The 19,540-nt window shown below is 35.6% G+C and overlaps 2 protein-coding genes across 2 annotated transcripts; one reads left to right on the top strand and one right to left on the bottom strand.

Moving 5' to 3' along the window:
• Positions 1-1,171: 1,171 nt before the first annotated feature.
• On the bottom strand, positions 1,172-1,573 carry LOC138327215 (sporozoite surface protein 2-like). The gene has a single exon (XM_069273195.1). It carries the CDS (start codon positions 1,571-1,573, stop codon positions 1,172-1,174), a length of 402 nt encoding a protein of 133 aa, XP_069129296.1.
• Positions 1,574-2,421: 848 nt separating this feature from the next.
• On the top strand, positions 2,422-2,994 carry LOC138327214 (high mobility group nucleosome-binding domain-containing protein 5-like). Its single transcript, XM_069273194.1, has 2 exons — positions 2,422-2,602; positions 2,834-2,994. Exons 1-2 carry the CDS (start codon positions 2,422-2,424, stop codon positions 2,992-2,994), a joined length of 342 nt encoding a protein of 113 aa, XP_069129295.1.
• Positions 2,995-19,540: the final 16,546 nt, after the last annotated feature.

The raw sequence follows: 19,540 nt of genomic DNA, 5'->3' as shown, positions 1-19,540 counted from the left end.
ACGCAAATAAATTAACTATCGGACATTTTAGAAGTCGTATTATCAGAAATTAAGAATAAATATCTCCATTACTCTTGTGTTATCTGTATCATTGCGCCCCCTAGTGTTAATCTATTGCATAACACAGCGGTACTGCATCCCCTAGTTATATGACACGCTATATAAATAACACCTGACTCCCGTGATGCATGGGAGATGCGCACGCATCCATATAGTATCTGACTTAAACAAAGAGGCAAATTATAGATAATAAGTATTAATCAATTTCAAATTTGACAATTTTTAAAAAGAGGAAGAGAAATATGATACAGGATTAACAAGATAAGAAGATCTGAGCAGATATCCTTAAATATTAAAGTTAAGCATTCTTTAATTTGTGAAACCATTTATTTGATAATTTTTGAAATTTTACGAGCTCCCAGTTGCATGCTATCTTATTTGTATACTAAACATATGATATAAATAATTCATATCAGCTTACCTACTAAGTCAGAGGTCAGTTTGGCCCGTCTAAAGGACAGATAAATCGGATGGAATTAATGTAAAATGCTACAATATATAGGAGAATGATGGTAAGTCGACCAGGAAAGCCAACTTAAACCCTCCCCCACTCCCGAAAACATGCCGATGACTTCAGATCTTTAATCTAAAACTGATATCAACTCTGAAAACGAGGTAGGTAACTGGATCATATGTAAATTATGCACGTGTAGCGGTACTAGACTGGGTCGACATCGAGCTTATGTGACTGTGATTTCTAATGGGATATTGGCTTCTATTCGGACTTTGGCTTCTAATATGACACTGGCTTTTAATGGGACATCGGCTTCTAATGTGACATTGACTTTCTAATGTGACAATGACTTTTAATGGGACATTGACTTCTAGTGTGACACTGGTTTATAGTGGATATTGACTTTTAATGGGTTATTGACTTCTAATAGGACGTTGGCTTCTAATATGACATTGGCTTCTAATGGAACATTGACTTCTAATGTGACATTGGCTTCTAATAGAAAATTGGCTTCTAATGGAAAATTGGCTTCTAATGTGACATTTGCTTCTAATGGAACATTGGCTTCTAATGTGACATTGGCTTCTAATGGGACATTGGCTTCTAATGGAACATCGGCTTCTAATGTGACACTGGCTTCTAATGGGACATTGGCTTCTAATGAACATTGGCTTCTAATGGGACATTGGCTTCTAATGGAACATTGGCTTCTAAAGGGACATTGGCTTCTAATGGAACATTGGCTTCTAATGGGACATTGGCTTCTAATGTGACATTGGCTTCTAATGGAACATTGGCTTCTAATGGGACATTGGCTTCTGATGGGACATTGGCTTCTAATGGGACATTGGCTTCTAATGGAACATTGGCTTCTAATGGGACATTGGCTTCTAATGGAACATTGGCTTCTGATGGGACATTGGCTTCTAATGGAACATTGGCTTCTAATGGGACATTGGCTTCTGATGGGACATTGGCTTCTAATGGGACATTGGCTTCTAATGGGACATTGGCTTCTAATGGGATTTGCTTCAATTGGAATTGGTTCTGATGGGACATTGGCTTCTAATGGGACATTGGCTTCTGATGGGACATTGGCTTCTAATGGGACATTGGTTCTAATGGGACATTGGCTTCTAAATGAAATATTGGCTTCAAATGTGAAATTGGTTCTAATATGACATTGGCTTCTAATGGGACATTTGCTTCAATGTGACATTGGCTTCTAATGTGACAATTGGCTTCTAATGGGACATTGGCTTCTAATGTGACATTTGCTTCAAATGGAACGTTGGCTTCTAATGGGACATTGGTTTCTAAAGGGACATTGGCTTCTAATGAAAATTGGCTTCTAATGGGACATTGCTTCTAAGGGACACTGGCTTCTAATGTGACATTGACTTCTAATGGGACACTGGCTTCTAATGGGACATTGACTTCTAATGGGACACTGGCTTCTAATGGGATATTGCTTCTAATGGGACACTGGCTTCTAATGGGACATTGACTTCTAACGGGACACTTGGCTTCTAATGGGACATTGCTTTCTAATGGGACATTGGCTTCTAATGGGACACTGGCTTCTTATTGGGCACCGGCTTCTAACGGTTCACTGGCTTCTAATGTGACATTGGCCCCTAATGAGGGACATTAGCATCTAATAGGATACTTTAGTTCCTGAAAAAGAAAGGATTTTTGAAAGAGAAAAGGATGGATAGGATGTGGGTTTTGGATAGAGAATAAGAGGGTAGCGAGTGGGCGGCGAGAGGGAGGAGCAGTGAGAGGGAGTAGAGAAGATAGCGAGGCGGGATAAGTATGGGACAAGAAAGAAGAGGGTGGGGGTAGATGGGACAAGAAGAAAGAGGGTGGGGATAGTATGGGACAAGAAGGAAGAGGGTGGGGGTAGGATGGAACAAGAAGAAAGAGGGTTGGGGATAGTATGGGACAAGAAGGAAGAGGGTGGGGATAGTATGGGCAAAAAGGAAGAGGGTGGGGATAGTATGGGGAAGAAGGAAGAGGGTGGGGATAGTATGGGGCAAGAAGGAAGAGGGTGGGATAGTATTGAGCAAGAAGGAAGATGGGGGGATAGTATGGGGCAAGAAGAAAGAGGGTGGGGATAGTATGGGACAAGAAGGAAGAGGGTGGGGATAGTATGGGGCAAGAAGGAAGAGGGTGGGGATAGTATGGGGCAAGAAGGAAGAGGGTGGGGATAGTATGGGGCAAGAAGGAAGAGGGTGGGGATAGTATGGGGCAAGAAGGAAGAGGGTGGGGATAGTATGGGGCAAGAAGGAAGAGGGTGGGGATAGTATGGGGCAAAAGGAAGAGGTGGGATAGGCAAGAAGGAAGAGGGTGGGAAGTATGGGGCAAAAAGGAAGAGGGTGGGGATAGATGGGGCAAGAAGGAAAAGAATGGGGATAGGGTGGGACAAAAAGGAAGATGATGGGGATAGTATGGGGCAAGAAGGAAAAGAATGGGGATAGGGTGGGACAAAAAGGAAGATGATGGAGATAGGGTGGGCAAGCAAGGAGGAATTGAATGGGATAGGCGGGCGAGAAGGAAAAGGTGGGGAAAAGGAAGAGGGTGGGATAGTATGGGGCAAGAAGGAAAAGAATGGGGATAGGGTGGGACAAAAAGGAAGATGATGGGGATAGGGTGGGGCAAGAAGGAAGAGGGTGGGGATAGTGTGGGGTAAGAAGGAAGAGGGTGGGAATAGCGTGGGACAAGAAGGAAGATCGTGGTGATAGGATTGGACAAAAAGGAGGAGGGTGGGGGTAGGATGGGACAAGAAGGAAGAGGGTGGGGGTAGGATGGGACAAGAAGGAAGAGGGTGGGGGTAGGATTGGACAAAAAGAAAGAAGGTGGGGAAAGAGTGGGGCAAGAAGGAAGAGGGTTGGGATAAGGTGGGGTAAGAAGGAAAGAGTGGAGATATGAGAGATAGGGGTTGTGAGGATTGGGGCTGGTATGATAGGACAAAGGATGGGTGTGGATGGTAGGGATGGGGTGTGAGGAACGGAGGTTAGTAGGGTGGGGGATGAGGTACAAGCGATGTGAAGAGTGTGAAGGAAAGGAATGATGATATGAATCAGGGTGGTGTAATGAGTTAGTGAGATTAGAGCCCGGGTATATACACTTGGGGACTACTAAATGATGTATAGTTACTAATACAATCATCTGACTTTGATTATACTCTATATACAATGATATACCTCACTAATCACTTTACATCAATCATATTTTTTGGATCAAGCTGTTGTTATCCCCGCAATCCTGTCCAGATCAGCGAGAAATAACGGTGTGTGTCATTCATCGTGGGCAACAAACGAATGAAAGATATAAATGCCATAACGTTACGGTGTCAAGGTCATGGGTCAGGGAACCGACGCGCCACCTGTTGGCATAAATCTTGACTCAATATCTATTATTTACGAATATTGGCAAGTCAACTGAAAATAGGAAAATTGCATTTGATAGAATCACTTGTAAGTGATCTGATTAGTGTTGAATGTTTTCTTTTCGTCCCTAATATAAAGCACATCATTTAAATGTTTGATTTCCCAAATATGAGGTATTTCATAAACGTCAAATGTGAAAAATGTTGCAGAAATTCATTTTTTTGATTAATGTCTTTCAATTTTGAAAGCAAACGAGATATGCTGGTGGTTATCGGGCCAGCATCAAGGTGTAACCGTTTTCAATTTAGACATCTAGACATATATATAACGACTTTTCGTCCTACAACTCAGACACAGTACAAATGCTGACACTTACAGTAATTATTTTCTTTTTTTTCCTGCAAAACGATGTTTGAAATGTTAAGCGAATTGATGGAAGCCTCAGATTAAAAACCTGATGGCTTATTTACTACTTGTAACATTTACAATTATTGTTCACACTAGAAACAAATTACTACATAAAACTATCGTTGTTATTATGGGAAATGAAACAGACATATTAACATATTCCACGTGATGATTGGCAACGAATGATATTGCTAGGATGAAACAAGTATGATGAGAACGCTTATTCCCGACCCGGAGTACACACCAAATACACCAAAACAGCGAGTTTAGTACATTTCTCATTGCTCTTCTAATAAGATAATAACTTTTCAGATAATATCATCTACCAAGGACGTATATGAGATAGTGTCGATAAAAATATAAACAATACTTAAATAACGTTCTAAATAGTTCTAAACAAACGATACTTTACTCAACCCGGATTTGGCCTTCAAAACGTAGCCCCAAGAAAGTGTAATGGTGGAGAGCAAGGTGTATTTCACATCGCACACATTGTCCAGGTAGTGGACTCTTGAGGACAGGTCACAGTTCCAAATCCTCCAAGTTTCATGAAAACCGGTTTTTGTCTAGTATCAGAATGTCAATGCTCTCTCTGACTCAATCGTCCGTGAACGATAGGAGCTTTGGGGTTTCCTTACTTTCCTTATGCTATTCCGTCTTTGCATATGTACAGAGTTTGCTCCCTTGTGAGTAGGTATCGATTGTGACGTCATTATTTTGTGAGCGCAATTCACGTCGTTTTCTCCGAAACGTATGACGTAACGCTCGCAAACTCATGACGACACAATCAATACCTACCCGCAAGAGTAGATAAATCTGTAATATGCAAATACGGATTTGGTACTCGCCTTAATCATTGTTCCGTAACGATCTAAACATGGCCAAACCGCCATCACAGTAACTAGTTAAAAATTAATAAAATACATTGTAATGTAATGATGTATTGTATCGTTTTATTCTCAATATAATGTACTATTGATACCAAAAATATCAATGATAACATAGAAAAATCAAAATCAACAAACCGGTCCAACTAGGTTTGGTATGATGGCTGATTTCTGCTATTTAGCCATTTCACGTAGATTTTACGCGACAACACTCCGTTCACTTAAAATCATCTACAGGTGTACACGAAAATTCGAAAAATCACCAGAAATAGCGCCCCCTTTTTTACAATCTTGAATACCACGAAAAAGAGAGCAAAATAAGAAGACCACAATAGAAAAAATAAATATTCACCGGTTTGTGAAAAAATCAGCACGAAAAAGCGCCCCCTTTTTACAATCTCGCATCATCGTTTAACTTTTGCTTCACGTTTTCTTCTATTCACCTTGTAAAATTACACGACAACCCGCTGAACGCCGATTGTCGCGTAAGAGAACGCGAAGAGGCGAAATGGCAGAAACCAGCCAGTTATTAAATACCTCGAAAAAGAGCAAAATAAGAAAACCAAAATAGAAAAATAAATATTCATCCCGTAAAATGATATTTCTGGAAATTGTTTATATGCAGAAACAATATAAGACCGCCTTTTCCTTGGTTATGTCGGATTGGAGTACAGTCGTGACACTGAGATAGCGAACAGTTACATAGAATACACAACAACATATGCAGATAAATACATTCCTTAACATTTTCCTGTGTGATATATTTTCTGCGCATGCGTCATATCTCGTCCCATGAAATATTTTTAAAGGGTCAGAAGTGACATTGTATCTTGATGTAACGCTGAGCCTGTGGGCGTGTATTGGACAGCTACCCGCGGATTATATAATTCTCACTGCTTTATCTGGAGAGGCATGGGAGATAACTACTCCTATGGCGATATGTACATTAGGCAATGTCACATTCTTATTTATTGTTACTCGTAGACACAAAATAATGCAGTTATACATGTTTTTTTTGCTGCAAAAAAAAAAAAAAAAAAAAAAAAAACTTCACTCAATATTCATAGCGATAAGAAGACTTTATCTTTCGTACGAAATGCACTTTCAAAACGTGTCATTTCTGTAACACGTTGAAAAGCATAAATTTGTTAATATGTTGGGAAGAAATTAAAATGTCAGTTTTTGTAGTCGGATTCTAATATATGCATGGTGGTTTTTTGAAATACTTAAAATCTCCCCACCTGCATTAACAAATTCTCTTTATTAGGTAGGTATCTTGCTTTTAGGAAAAAAATCGAATAATGAGAAGCATTCTTTTGAGTATGCATATATTATCTGCTATCTGTTGAGACGACGTTTAATTTTGAATGTAATTCTTAAATCATTTATTGTTCAGGAAATCCTATTAGTCATACCTGTGGGAACTTTGAGCTCCCCGCTCTGCTTCGGTCAGTACAAAGCGAAGAGATCTACTCAGCTTTATATACTGTCGTTATATTTCGGCTGGTTTTGTAGACAATAGAGACCATGGAGGCTGAACCATCGACTTTGTGCATCAAAAATCAAAAAGACGATTTCAAGTTGATATGCGACTTTTTCAGACGGTAATTTGTCACCAAGGCAAATGATGACGTAACGCCGGCTTCATTTTCTGATTTGGTTATGAAGAAAAATGTTTGGATTTTATTCTGATTGTTGTAATTTATTTTGATAATCTTAAAAAAAACATGTTTCTAGTTGAAAAGAAAACCATCATGTAAAGGACAGGATATTTTTGCATTATTTGTCAATGATTTTTATTACATATGTATGCTCCATAAATTGTTTTTTTATTGTTTTTTTTTTTAAATTTACATTATTCATAATGACTCCTTAATTCTAAGTTAAAAATGTAAAAGTGATATATTTATAGGAACCCAATAACATAGAAAACTGTGGTTATGATATTTAAAGGCCAGAGTTGTTGACAAATGGTTTTTTTTTTCTTTTTTTTTCTTTTTGTAATAATGAATTTTCGAGACATTTTTATCACGTCGAAAATAAAAATACGCTATTCGAATGCGTGGTTAACTTGAAGTCTTAGCAGCACTATCACAAAGAAATAGTCGGTCAAGTGTACAAATTTGCCGTGGATGTTTGCTCTTTGGTATCAATAAAACAAAATTTCAACACTTCTAACATATCAATTGCATTTCCAGTGCTAATATCCGATATATATATATGAAGCAACATATCAACACCAGCATATAATTTTATGAGTTCGCCCTCAATCCCTTCCATTTGTAATTTTTTCACTTTTCCAGTTCTAAACATTTAAGAATGACAGTCTTTAAACTTCAGGTTCCTTATCACTTTGGCTGTTTACACCGATGATCTCTTTGAACTACCCAGAAGCCATAAACCGGGCTAATTTTCTTCCGTAGTTTATTTCAATCTGTCAATGCTTGTCTAGACTTCACAAGATTCATATTTCGTTTCGTTTTATTTCACATCATTCATATAGATATCATAACCGGTTTAATTTGTCATCGCTGACCAATGGCCGCAATAACCCTATCTCAAATGACTGTCTAATTGTGCTAGTTTATCTTCTATTGCTTTATCAAAGAAAACTTTAGCTTATAACCCCAAATGTCGACCAATTAAACGGACAGTTGGTTTTCATCATGACGTTTGTTCAAATTTAAGTGAATCCATGGCCATCGTTGAGATTGATTGACTTTTCAGAGTGGCTTGTAAAAACTGACTGATACGGAATAAAACGTTATCTATCTCGCTAGAGGTCCGGCGATAACAGTTAACTTCTAGATAACAAGTACGAGCATCTTATATTAAAACTCGTGTAAGTGAATGACCTACTGATATCGTAACGTTAAGGGCAAGGTCAGATGGTCTCGTTGACAACAGAACGAGAAGGAAAGTTTTCCTAACTATATTTTCTTCTTTATTCAGAAGAAGAAATTATGAAAAAATATTTTTATGTATATAAATAAATTTTAGAATCGCATTGGCAAAAATAATGCGTTATAATGTTTTTGAGAAAGTAAATTGGTGAATCAGGTTTTAAAAAATTATCAAACCTTTATACGGGCAGCTGTGTAAAGTAGGGAAAATGGATTATTTTGATTCTATACACAAAGATTACTTTTTTATTTGATCTTTATCGACAAATCAGAGACACATAAGGCCGTAATCATATGTTGTTTCTCAAAAACCTTGAAAAAGCACTAAAAACTGCTTTCATTCCTATGTTTTCGATTTCTTCCCAGACATTGCATGTCAGCCCGGTGTACCGGCGGAGCATTACCTTGTTAGAGATTACTGAATGTCGTTGATGAAACTAAGGACGCCTTCATTTCGATTCTTTTCTAGAATTTTAGTGACTTCAGAAAGGTGACACCCTTTAAATCTAACAGTCTAATAGTCCGAAAGCCCGGTAGTCGGTGACCGCTTTAGAGGCAAATCCGTTATTGCTATGGATATTTTGAAACTACTATCCGTCTGACAACATGAAATATCATAATATACACCATTGTCCACGCTCATAATCTATCCAATGAGAACAAAATGTGATAAAAAAGGACTTACGCACATGGAAATGTACACAAAAGATACAAGTAGTGCCTGGCGTTCCGGAAACGTTAGTGTTGTTTGTTTTGTAATGATCAGTCTTATATATGGACTTGTTTACATTTTTCTTCGTGAAAAAAACCCCAACAATATTCATTGTATAATCATTATGACTATTTGAGTATTATGAGCCATTTTTATGAAAATACGTTGAATATGAAATAAAATATAGACGGATATATTTTCGTATCTATTTTGTTATTTATTAATGAGCAAATGATGAAATTATTATGACGATAGTCAGAAAGTGCACCTAAGCGTCTTGGCGGATCCAATGTAATAATAAACATTTGCGAGCCAAATGTCTTTTACAAAGTATTATCAACTTATTTAAAAGTAACAGGTGAAATATTTTGAACAATTGTACCAGGTCCTGACCTTATTTCGAGATAATGTCGCAGTACTGGTTTTGTTATTGCTCGCCTTTTCGTCATATTTTATGCCACTAGTATCCGTATCAAGACAGAGCGTTGGTAACCTTGTGGCGACATAAGTAAATAGATCGAGTTTACACACAATGTGCAAACAAAGTAAACTTATGTTTTACTGCCAAAGAAGGTATTAAAACATGCAGTCATGATTATCGTTACCAAAGACCATTTACTATCATTTAAGAAAGTCGTTTGCTACAGTTGACTTGCAATTCATCGTCGTGTTCACCCATCATCACTATGATGGATGCGGCGAGGCGATGACAGACAAAGTTGGCATGGCGCCCCGGCCATTAGTTGTTATCGAGCTGTACACATGGGAATGACCACTGCTGTGTAGGTCATTCAGGAATGGCTGATTCTTAGTCAAGTACTCGAAATAGTGAGTATATTTACTCCGTCTTAGGAACACTATTACTAGTGTAAGTATATGTGGGAAAGCTTACTGCTAATAGAAAATTGTGACTTCATAAAAAAAAAATGCGCTGTTAGGGGTGTGGTTTTGGTGTGGTGCTCTTTGGTTTCTAATGGTGAATGGATAGCTATACACAAGTAGCTGACAGATATATAATGACAATATTGGTGGTTATAATGTAGCGGGATTTATGAATTATATCTTATGAATTGTACTTTACTACAATTTTATTGTAAATGTTGCAAATTGGGCGTATTTTATCTGCCAATTGATTGTCAAATATTTCAAATATCCTGAACAATGCATATTAAGGAATTAGCATTTGTTTAAAAAAATAAGTGCGATGTAATTATTTGTTAGTTAATAGTAAGATACGTATGTCAACAAATTGATAGCATAGTACCCGAGCGGCTCAGCCAAATCACATCACATATCACATGCTTTGTACAATACCATCAAGAGTACGACATTGTAATCATATCGTGTTGTAAATCCCCCTACTGAGGATCAAACTCTTCACCCATACCCATATACAGTAAACTAACTTTCTGCGTGCGCATTTTTGCGAATTTCGCGATCAAGATAAGATCGTGAACATTTATCAACTAAAAATTTCTATGAATCAATTCAAATATCTTATCCGCACATGCTTCTCTTTTGAAACGGAAATCGCGAAAATTAGTTACCGCGAAAGGATTGTAATATGTAGTAACCAAACTTCACTACACGGCACACACTGACTGGACGACGCGAACTTCTTCCGTGATACATTGGCACCGTGTCCAAGTCCATTCGATCTCTTGCACTCCCGTGATACAATGGCACCGTGTCCAAGTCCATTCGATCTCTTGCTCTCCTGTGATACATTGGCACCGTGTCCAAGTTCATTCGATCTCTTGCCCTCCCGTGATACATTGGCACCGTGTCCAAGTTCATTCGATCTCTTGCCAAAATTTGGTATCACATAAAAACGAGTCTCATTCATGAAAGAAAATTCCTCGTCTAAACGAGATCGGTAGACCTTGGTTACACGCAATTTGAGTTGCTAGTATTACTTGAGATTTTCTTTTCATCTCGGCGTAATATATATATCATATCATAGTAGGTATTGCGATGATACAGCGGTATCGGGACATCTGGAGGCTTATTAGTGGAGTAGAAGGGCACGTGAGCTAATTACCAGGAGGGTTGGACCATAATAGGGAATTCAAATAGACAATTAAGGAAGCTCAATAGAAATGATCTAGAGAGAGCTATGTAATCGGCCAACCGAAATTTGACATCCAATGAGAAAAAACACATTTTTAAATTCATCATTTTTTTTTATTTTATTCGTAGTTTTTTATTTTTTTTTTTTCTTCATTTTTTTCGGTCAATACATTTAAGGCATTGGAAGGTTTGTATCGCTGCGTGAACGCTAGACATTTCGAGATCGTTATAATAAACATATGTTTGTTCTGTTTGTCTTCAGAAAACCCTGTGTATTGATGATGAAATAAAATGTTTTCTATATTATTTTGACATGTATAAAATCGGAAGTAAGAGATTGTTAGATGCCACGTGTATTTCGTTTCGCTATCCTGTTTTACGTTCCGTTACTATATTTCGTTCTCCTATCAGATGGTGTTCGTCGACATATCCCATTTCCTGTTAATAATTCATTTCAACGCATTTGACATTCCAACTATTGCAATGCTACGTTAGGAGGATTCTAAGCCTCAGCTTTCTTAGCTTTTAATTATGGTGACAATTTTGATAATAATGTGGATTTTTTCTTCGTTAATTGTATTTTTTAAAATGATGAAGCCGTACACTAGCTGAGAAGGCGGCTTTTTTCACAGGTCAACGATATCACTGAAAATTGAATTTTAGCAAATAACAGATTTGCGATCAGACAAAGAAAGTCTATATATACCAGTCTGTATTTATCGCTGAAAATTTAGCAAATAACAGATTTGCGATCAGACAAAGAAAGTCTATATATACCAGTCTGTATTTATCGCTGAAAATTGAATTTTAGCAAATAACAGATTTGCGATCAGACAAAGAAAGTCTACATCTACCAGTCTGTATTTATCGCTGAAAATTGAATTTTAGCAAATAACAGTTTTGCGATCAGAAAAAGAAAGTTTATATGATCTATCAGTCTGTAATTATTTTGCGGATTGTTCACGGCCAGTATAATGTTCCGTGAAATCGCAAACATTATCAACAAGAGGAAATACCTTCTGTAGTATGTATTAGTGATAAATAATTTATATAATACTTGATGTTGTTATATTAATTTTCTTGTACAAGATATGTTTAATGATAATTAATAAACAAACGTGAACCATAATATTTTTATATAACAGTAAAAATGATACTTGGCTACGCTAATACAAAAAAGGAGCTCACGTTTCTGTAGCGTTTAAAACTCAAGAGCCGCTAACTATGTCATTTTGTTCGAAATGGATAAAAACAGAAATACAAAGCTTGTGTAAACTGGGTATCTACGCTCAAATATCATTTAGTTGAAGTAATTTTATGTTGATGTATATATTTAAACATGGGAAAAAATGCAAAGAACTATGCACATAGCCAATACCACCTTTCGGATCAGTGATGGTAAAGATCAAAGTTTTTGATATTCAGGTTCTGATGCCTAGATTTATCATTGTAAATACCGACCAGTGTGATGGTACAACAGACTGATGCGTAGTGATAGTTTGAAAGATAATGCTCAGCATTATTTGGAAAGAACCTTCAGCCCATGTGTGTTCTCCGTTACTACTGGAGTAAATTTCGGTGTTCAAGTCATATCAGCATTACAAAAGAGATTGTTGAAATTATTCTAGTTTCTACATTGTAAATCGGACTGTGAAATGGTCGTTGTGTAATTAGTTTCCTTCTAAATAATTAAAAATTACATTAATTATATCTTAAATAAAAAAAACTTAACTTATTTCGTGACATTCTTATTTCAGTAATTCAAATCTCTCCACCATTTATCTTCTCCAAATCTTCTGTAACAATAAATAAAATATTAGTCTATATGGTTTGAAAAATGATATGGTAGTGGAGGATTTGATAATCATATTAAATGTATCGATTCTGAAATATTAATTTTTTAATTAAGTCGCATGACTATACATGTCCAGGGCCAAAAGTTCAGTACACCGGCAGTCTTTGCGATGAATCTGCAAAAACGAAAAAAAAAAATTAAATTAAAATCAGTCTTATATTACACAGTACTTATAAGAAGTATATCCTTCGTGCGGAATGTGTTGAGTTCACCTCGTGACCCCTGGGACCAGGGGTGTTTCCGGTCCTGCGTGTGTCAGCGTCTCGCGCCGCCCGACAGGTACGGCGTTGGAATGGCTAATAAACGAGATAGAATTATACATTCCAATTATGATTCATTAAATTTCTTAATCACACATGAATTTTTCTTCATTTCTTTCTCCCTGAGGTCTAATAAGTTTAATTTGTTGGAGTTGCGAGACGTCAGGTTTAGTCGTTCCACTCAAACCTGAAACAAGGCAGATGTCAATCACTCGAATCACGCGCTGAAGTCTCGTGCTGTTTAGACAATATGAACGAGAGTTACTCCCCTGAGATTTCAAGTGCGCCTAAGCGTCTTGGCGGATCCAATGTAATAATATTTAACCAAGTGCGCCATGTTTTGTCGAACCAACTCCTATTAAAGAAATTGCTTTATGTGTTTTCCTTCGTTAAGGCAATTATTCCATGTGTTATATTGAAGATGGGGAAGGAAAATACATGAAAAAGATAATAAGGTATTAATTCATGAGGTAGTTTTTGAAGTACATGGCAATGTCGGGGTTAAAGTTCTAATGTGCAATAAGACAGAGGTGAAGAGGTTCCTGATTTTTTTCACGATTTAAAAACCTCGAGCCTTCTTAAGTTACAGCACCGTAAAATATTATTAAAAAGACCTGGACTGAAAAGCGCGCGCTTTGGTACAATGTATGCATGTATGTTATATGAAAATTTATATTACCTTTAATAATAATATTTCAGTAGTTGAAATACATGTATAGTTTCGATATTAGCTGGGTGCAACTATTTTTAAGATTGGTTGTATTTGTATTTTGGTTGTATTTGAATTTTAAGATAATAATAAACAGTTTTTAATTTGAGAATGTTGTATTGCAAAGATCCAATGAACCAGTCAGTAGGTTATAGAAGATGGACACTGTGGCATAACTCTTTTTTTTTCTTTTTTTTTTTTTTTTTTTTTTAATTTTCCAAACAATGTTTCAACAAAAACTACATTTGCCACATATACATGTAAATTACTTCCATTCTGGCATTTTCCTCTCTCATACACTAGAAATTATAATATTTTTATTATCATTAATGAGAAGGGGGCGGATGGGGGGTAAGAAAAGAAGAATGAGAGGGGGGGGGTAGGTAAAGGGGTATAGGGGTATGAAGAGGGATGGTAACTGATGAAGAGAAATAAATTTGCTGTCTAAACATATTCAAGTGATTTATATGAAAAATAAGTATATAAGACTAATAGATAAAGTAACATATGGGGAAAGATAGAAAAAGGAGAAAAAAAGGGACAGCAATTGGATATCAGTTCACAGATACATACAAATGCATACATAGTGCAAGCATGACACATGACGAGGCTAAAAACTCGTATTGAATTGGATGTACAGAGACAATAACATGCATACAATTCCTACCATCTTATTTTGGTTACTAGATGTTCAATAATATATATGGAGAGATTAAAGAAAATACTAAGCCTAATTTGATCCATGATTTTTCCGTGAAATATTTCATCAGGGCCCAGTTATTCAAGTTATTAGGCTAATCATATATCAAATTATTTTCTTTGAAGCTAACTTAACAATATTTTACTACTTTCTCTAGTTATCTATTCTTTACCCATTCATCAAGTTTAGACAAAATATAATCACAGGTTTTGCAGCGAACCAGAACTAAAAATTATACCAATCATGAATATACATAATTGCTGACTATATTTATTTTAAAAAAAATCACAAAACATCTTGTATAAGCTATCACACAGTATCATTCAACTGATTGTTCAAACAAAATGGATAACGAATAAGATATATCTTATTGAAACTTTCCTTGTAATCTTCAGTTTATCTTACTTAATGATTAGGTTAAACTGATATAACCTTAGGTTGATGTTCGCTTTGTTTTAAAAGTTTTATTTCAAACAATGTACACTAATCTCTCAGTAATGCTCTCTCGTCTTGGACGGAAGCCTCGCCTTAATGCTCTTGTTTGTTCTTTATTGGTCATGCAGGTGCATTTCGCGTATACCAATTGTGGACTTCCAAAACAACCCTCTAACTATCATGATTTTGTAGCTGGATAAACAGGATCATCCCGGCGATCTTCGTTGTCTTTGTTACGCAATAGTTTTTGTCGTCCTGTGATCTTACGTATCGACATCTGTGAAACGTTTGAATTGTACGGAAGTTATACAAATGGTCGTTATACAGAGCTTCTTTCCGTGTGTTATAAGAGAGCAGGACCCAGCAACAACAACGGGATGTAATAGGTCGTAAACAAGAGCCCTCCAACCCTGTTCCTTCCGCTGTGTTGGAGGCGGCGGCTGGGCGTACACCAATACTCGACATTATTACTTTTTTCTCGACGATGTTGCAGTGGGCGAGTTCTGTATTCGATTTTCGAGTACTTACGTTTTGAATTCTGTGTTGTAAACTATACACTAGGCAGAATACATTGCCACCTTTGACAGTGATAATGTGAACTGGATATAACATGTGACCGACTCCTTGTCCTGTTAAGATGGTAAAAATATCACACCACATAAAATAAAAGGAATAAATAGAATAAAGCGCGTAAAAATAAAGTAAACGAAGTAAATAAGTCCATTTGGTTACCCATTCCGACGAATTAAAATAATTGTTAATAAATTGATCCAATTGTTCGCTTAATGAATTTCAAAAGGAAATGCATATGATTATTCTTAAAAGTTTTGAAATGGATAAAAGCTATTTCTTAATACGATAGATTTATCCCCTGATATGTCAACTGAAAAAAATGAGGCCTTCCATCTCTATTTATATAAGTGAAAGTTACAGACTTACTGTATTTCTCGGTGAGAAACATTATTTTCACGTTTTAGCAATTCGAAATTACTGTAATAAACGAAAAATAAATCAATATCGTTTCAACGAAGAGAGAAAATGTTTTCAACAAATTTACAGGGTTACATATTTCCTTATATTACGTAAGTGGATTAATCTATTGTTATGTGAATAACTACTTTGATGTATAACGCACAAAGACCGAATTCAAATTGCTATTAAATAACATCATTTCCTGTTCATATTTGGTCTACGTCAGGGTTCCACGTTATGTCCACATGCGTGGTTTGTGTTTGTACTTTTATGTTCTATTTTTACGTCCAATTGGCCATCCTTTGTTCTCCGAGTACTTCATAATATGATTTAAACTCTTACATGAACAAATAAAATGGCCCATATACAACCTGCGTACATGGTTACTATCACAAATATAGCATCAAAGTCTTATATACTTCACTGAACGTATTTCATGTTCTTGTTTTTTTCTTAACATCTTTGAACAAAAATAAAGCTCTACCAAATTAATTCTGATTACTGAACGTTAAGATGCAAAATCGGAGGATACAAAATGAGAATATTTTTTTTCTTTTCTTGGCACCTTTATTTTGCTATTTCAGTTTTAATACCATCATACAGGGATTAACATTGATAGCATAAATATTAATGTGTTTAATTCAAATGTATTCGAAAATTCGTTTTATGATATGCTTTGATTGTATTTCATACAAATGCTAGCTGACATTGTCTATACTATCAGCCTAAAAACCATTACCGAGACATGTTAAACATCTACTTCGTTACGCAGTGAAATCTACACCCGAAAACATCAACATTAACAGTTATATTTAAATCACACAAAGTAAAAAAATAAAAACCATTGTAACTTTGCTTGGTTTTGGTACATAAATATTAAGTGCGATCACTCTACAAGTGTGATGAATTCAATATAGTGAAATGTAAAACTAAACTCAAAGAGCTATTTATAATTTAGCGTAAAAATTAAGGTAAAGTATTACGTTGACGTCAGGTAATCTTGCACATGTTCTTTATAAATGAGAGAGAATTTGAAATGAATATGGACTTACTGAACAATAGGTAATTTACAACACCATTAATATATAAATGTACAATAGACCCAGAATGAATAGAAGTTAAGCATTGATACACTATCTACCACCTCGACAATGGTTAATCAACAATACAAATATCATACATTATGGTAACATTGCACAGAGATGACGATAGACGGCGTAATCAGTGCGATGATGAGAGACAGCTCCCACTAGTCACGTCTACGTCTGTAGGCTTATTGTAGGGGCAATGATAGCAGTAATCAAGTAATACACGAAGCCGAGGGAGGGATCAGGTCCGGAAGTTAACCGGCGAATCCGTATATTGGTTATTGTCACATGGTTGACAGCCCCAAGGTATCTAGAGGAAAACTGAAAATATACTGTGGACTTAAATAAAGTTTTTGAACTATTAACTTTTTTTGGCCACTTTTGATTTGTGGAAATATTTTATCTGACGAATGGAATGATATGGTCAACTAGATGATCTGGTTATAGTACTGTCAGTACACACACAAATAGAAATAATTCTAATATAATTTTAAGTATTTATTAATTTAAGCACTGATGTCATTATATTTTAATTTCGTCGGGGTACTAAAGTATTTAAGAAATTTGGTCATTATGTCATAATCCGAGAAAATTAGAAATTAGTGACATCAATGCTTATAATTAATTTTCCAGACTACTTGGAAAAACATTAGAATCGTGAATTTAAACATAAAATGTGCTTTATATTATAAAATTGATTATAAGCAATGATGTCACTATTTTTTAATTTTATAGGAAAAAATAGTTTGAACATTTTTATTCATATCCCAATAAAATTAAAAAAAAAATGAAATCAATGCTTAAATGAAAAAAAACCGGCCAATCAAAAACCCAGATTTTGAATGAATGCAATGAAAAATCAGTTATTTATTAATAAATATCCAGTATCTTTGCGATGGATCTAGTATGTGACCTGTATGACAAACATCTCCCGTGACTTTACTGGAAGCTCGTTTTGTATGAAAAGCTTTCGTAGATTATATTACAGGAACTTTTGCTTTAATTTGTCGTAAATTGTTCTCCCAAAAGGAAGTAAAAATTCCAGTAATTTCAGTAATATTCAGAAACTAATTTTAATATGAAATTTGTTTTGTTGAGAGAGTAGAAAATCCCCAGAGTCGTTTGTAGTGTTCTGGACTGACCCTTTAGTCATCACTGTTAGATTGCCACTGCCATGTTAGAGGAGGGTGTATTTACAAACAGTAACTATAAGAATCACAAACGTAATGTTTTTATCGTTTATTGAATGGCATGCTTTTTGTTTATATTTGTATTTTACCCTTGAACTTTAAAAGGATACGTCTAACTGAATTCTTTTTGATTTCACCACATAAAAAGTGTAATTAATACATAATTAATTGTTAATTAAGTACTGCAAGATGTCCACACTGACACTTGATATAAATTTATGATGACTAGGTATACGCTCCACACTCCAATCTTAACAGCAACAAGCTAAGAAATTAGTTAAAAAACCCCAAAGTGTATGTGTGTATCAAATGGATTCGTCCATTCGTCTTTCGTAAAATCTGCTAATACTTCATTCAATTAACATTCTATGAAACAGACAAGTAAAAGAATAAAGCATGTTTTCCTTTATAACAGTTAAATTCTCGTTGTAATTTTAGTTCCTTTGTGCACCTAAGGAACTCGTGTCTCATCACGCCCACATCTTTGTCTGTATTGACTGAAATTCTCGCTCGATCAGACATCTCCCGTAATAAGTACAATTTGTAAATTCTGTTGTACGGACGTAACGTTTTTATATATGTGTATACCAAAGGTTGATTTCATCGTAGCGTAAAGCTGACTAACTTGGCAATGAAAACTGTATATGACTTAAAAGCCTTTCACTTTCTCTTCTATCAGCATATAACTAACGGGCGATAACCCCACAATAAACCTTCAAAGATAGAGCTTGCCCGATTATTTAGTAAAATCAAAGCACGTCATTTAACCTATTTGACAGGTACTTGAGATACCAATGATAAGAATACGTAACATAACTTCAAGTCAATGCTGTGGTTTTGTAAACAAACGTATGTTTCCCCGCCAAAACACTGTCGGGTTGTCTGACGCGGACATTACTCGTATTGAAATGGGCGGATAGCTCAAGTTTGAATGACACATATCGTTTATTGAAATAAACACACAATTATCGCTACATGTTATCAAAATTGTTATGATAATTCGTATACTCCTTACAAAGGTCAAACATTTTTTGGAAATGGTTCCGGAAGTAGAATGATCTGTATTGTATACTTTACAGAAGAATATTTGGATATTTGTATTTGATTGGTGTTATCAGACACCCTACAAGTTATGACTGACATAGATATTGTAATCGACAAACAAGTTAAGAATTCTTAAAAAAAGTTAGACGTGGCGCCATTTATCAGATTTATATCTCCAATAAACATAAAACGTTTTTGAAGAAGAGAAAATATCCTTACTCGTGTATTCACTGATGATTGATTATCACTTATGTTAAAAAATAAAAAAGAGTAAAAAAATATTCTAGGTTGTAACATGTGCTATCATCAATTATCAGTGTTTATTGTCAAACACGTTGTTATTTATAACGTTGCTTTTCATTGGTCGATACAATGACGTGTTTATTTCCATTACCAAAATA

The sequence above is a fragment of the Argopecten irradians genome, chromosome 7 (assembly GCF_041381155.1).
Source record: "Argopecten irradians isolate NY chromosome 7, Ai_NY, whole genome shotgun sequence".
Lineage (NCBI taxonomy): Eukaryota > Metazoa > Mollusca > Bivalvia > Pectinida > Pectinidae > Argopecten > Argopecten irradians.
Note: the sequence above shows the minus strand (reverse complement) of the source record. Positions and strands in the feature narration are given on the sequence as shown.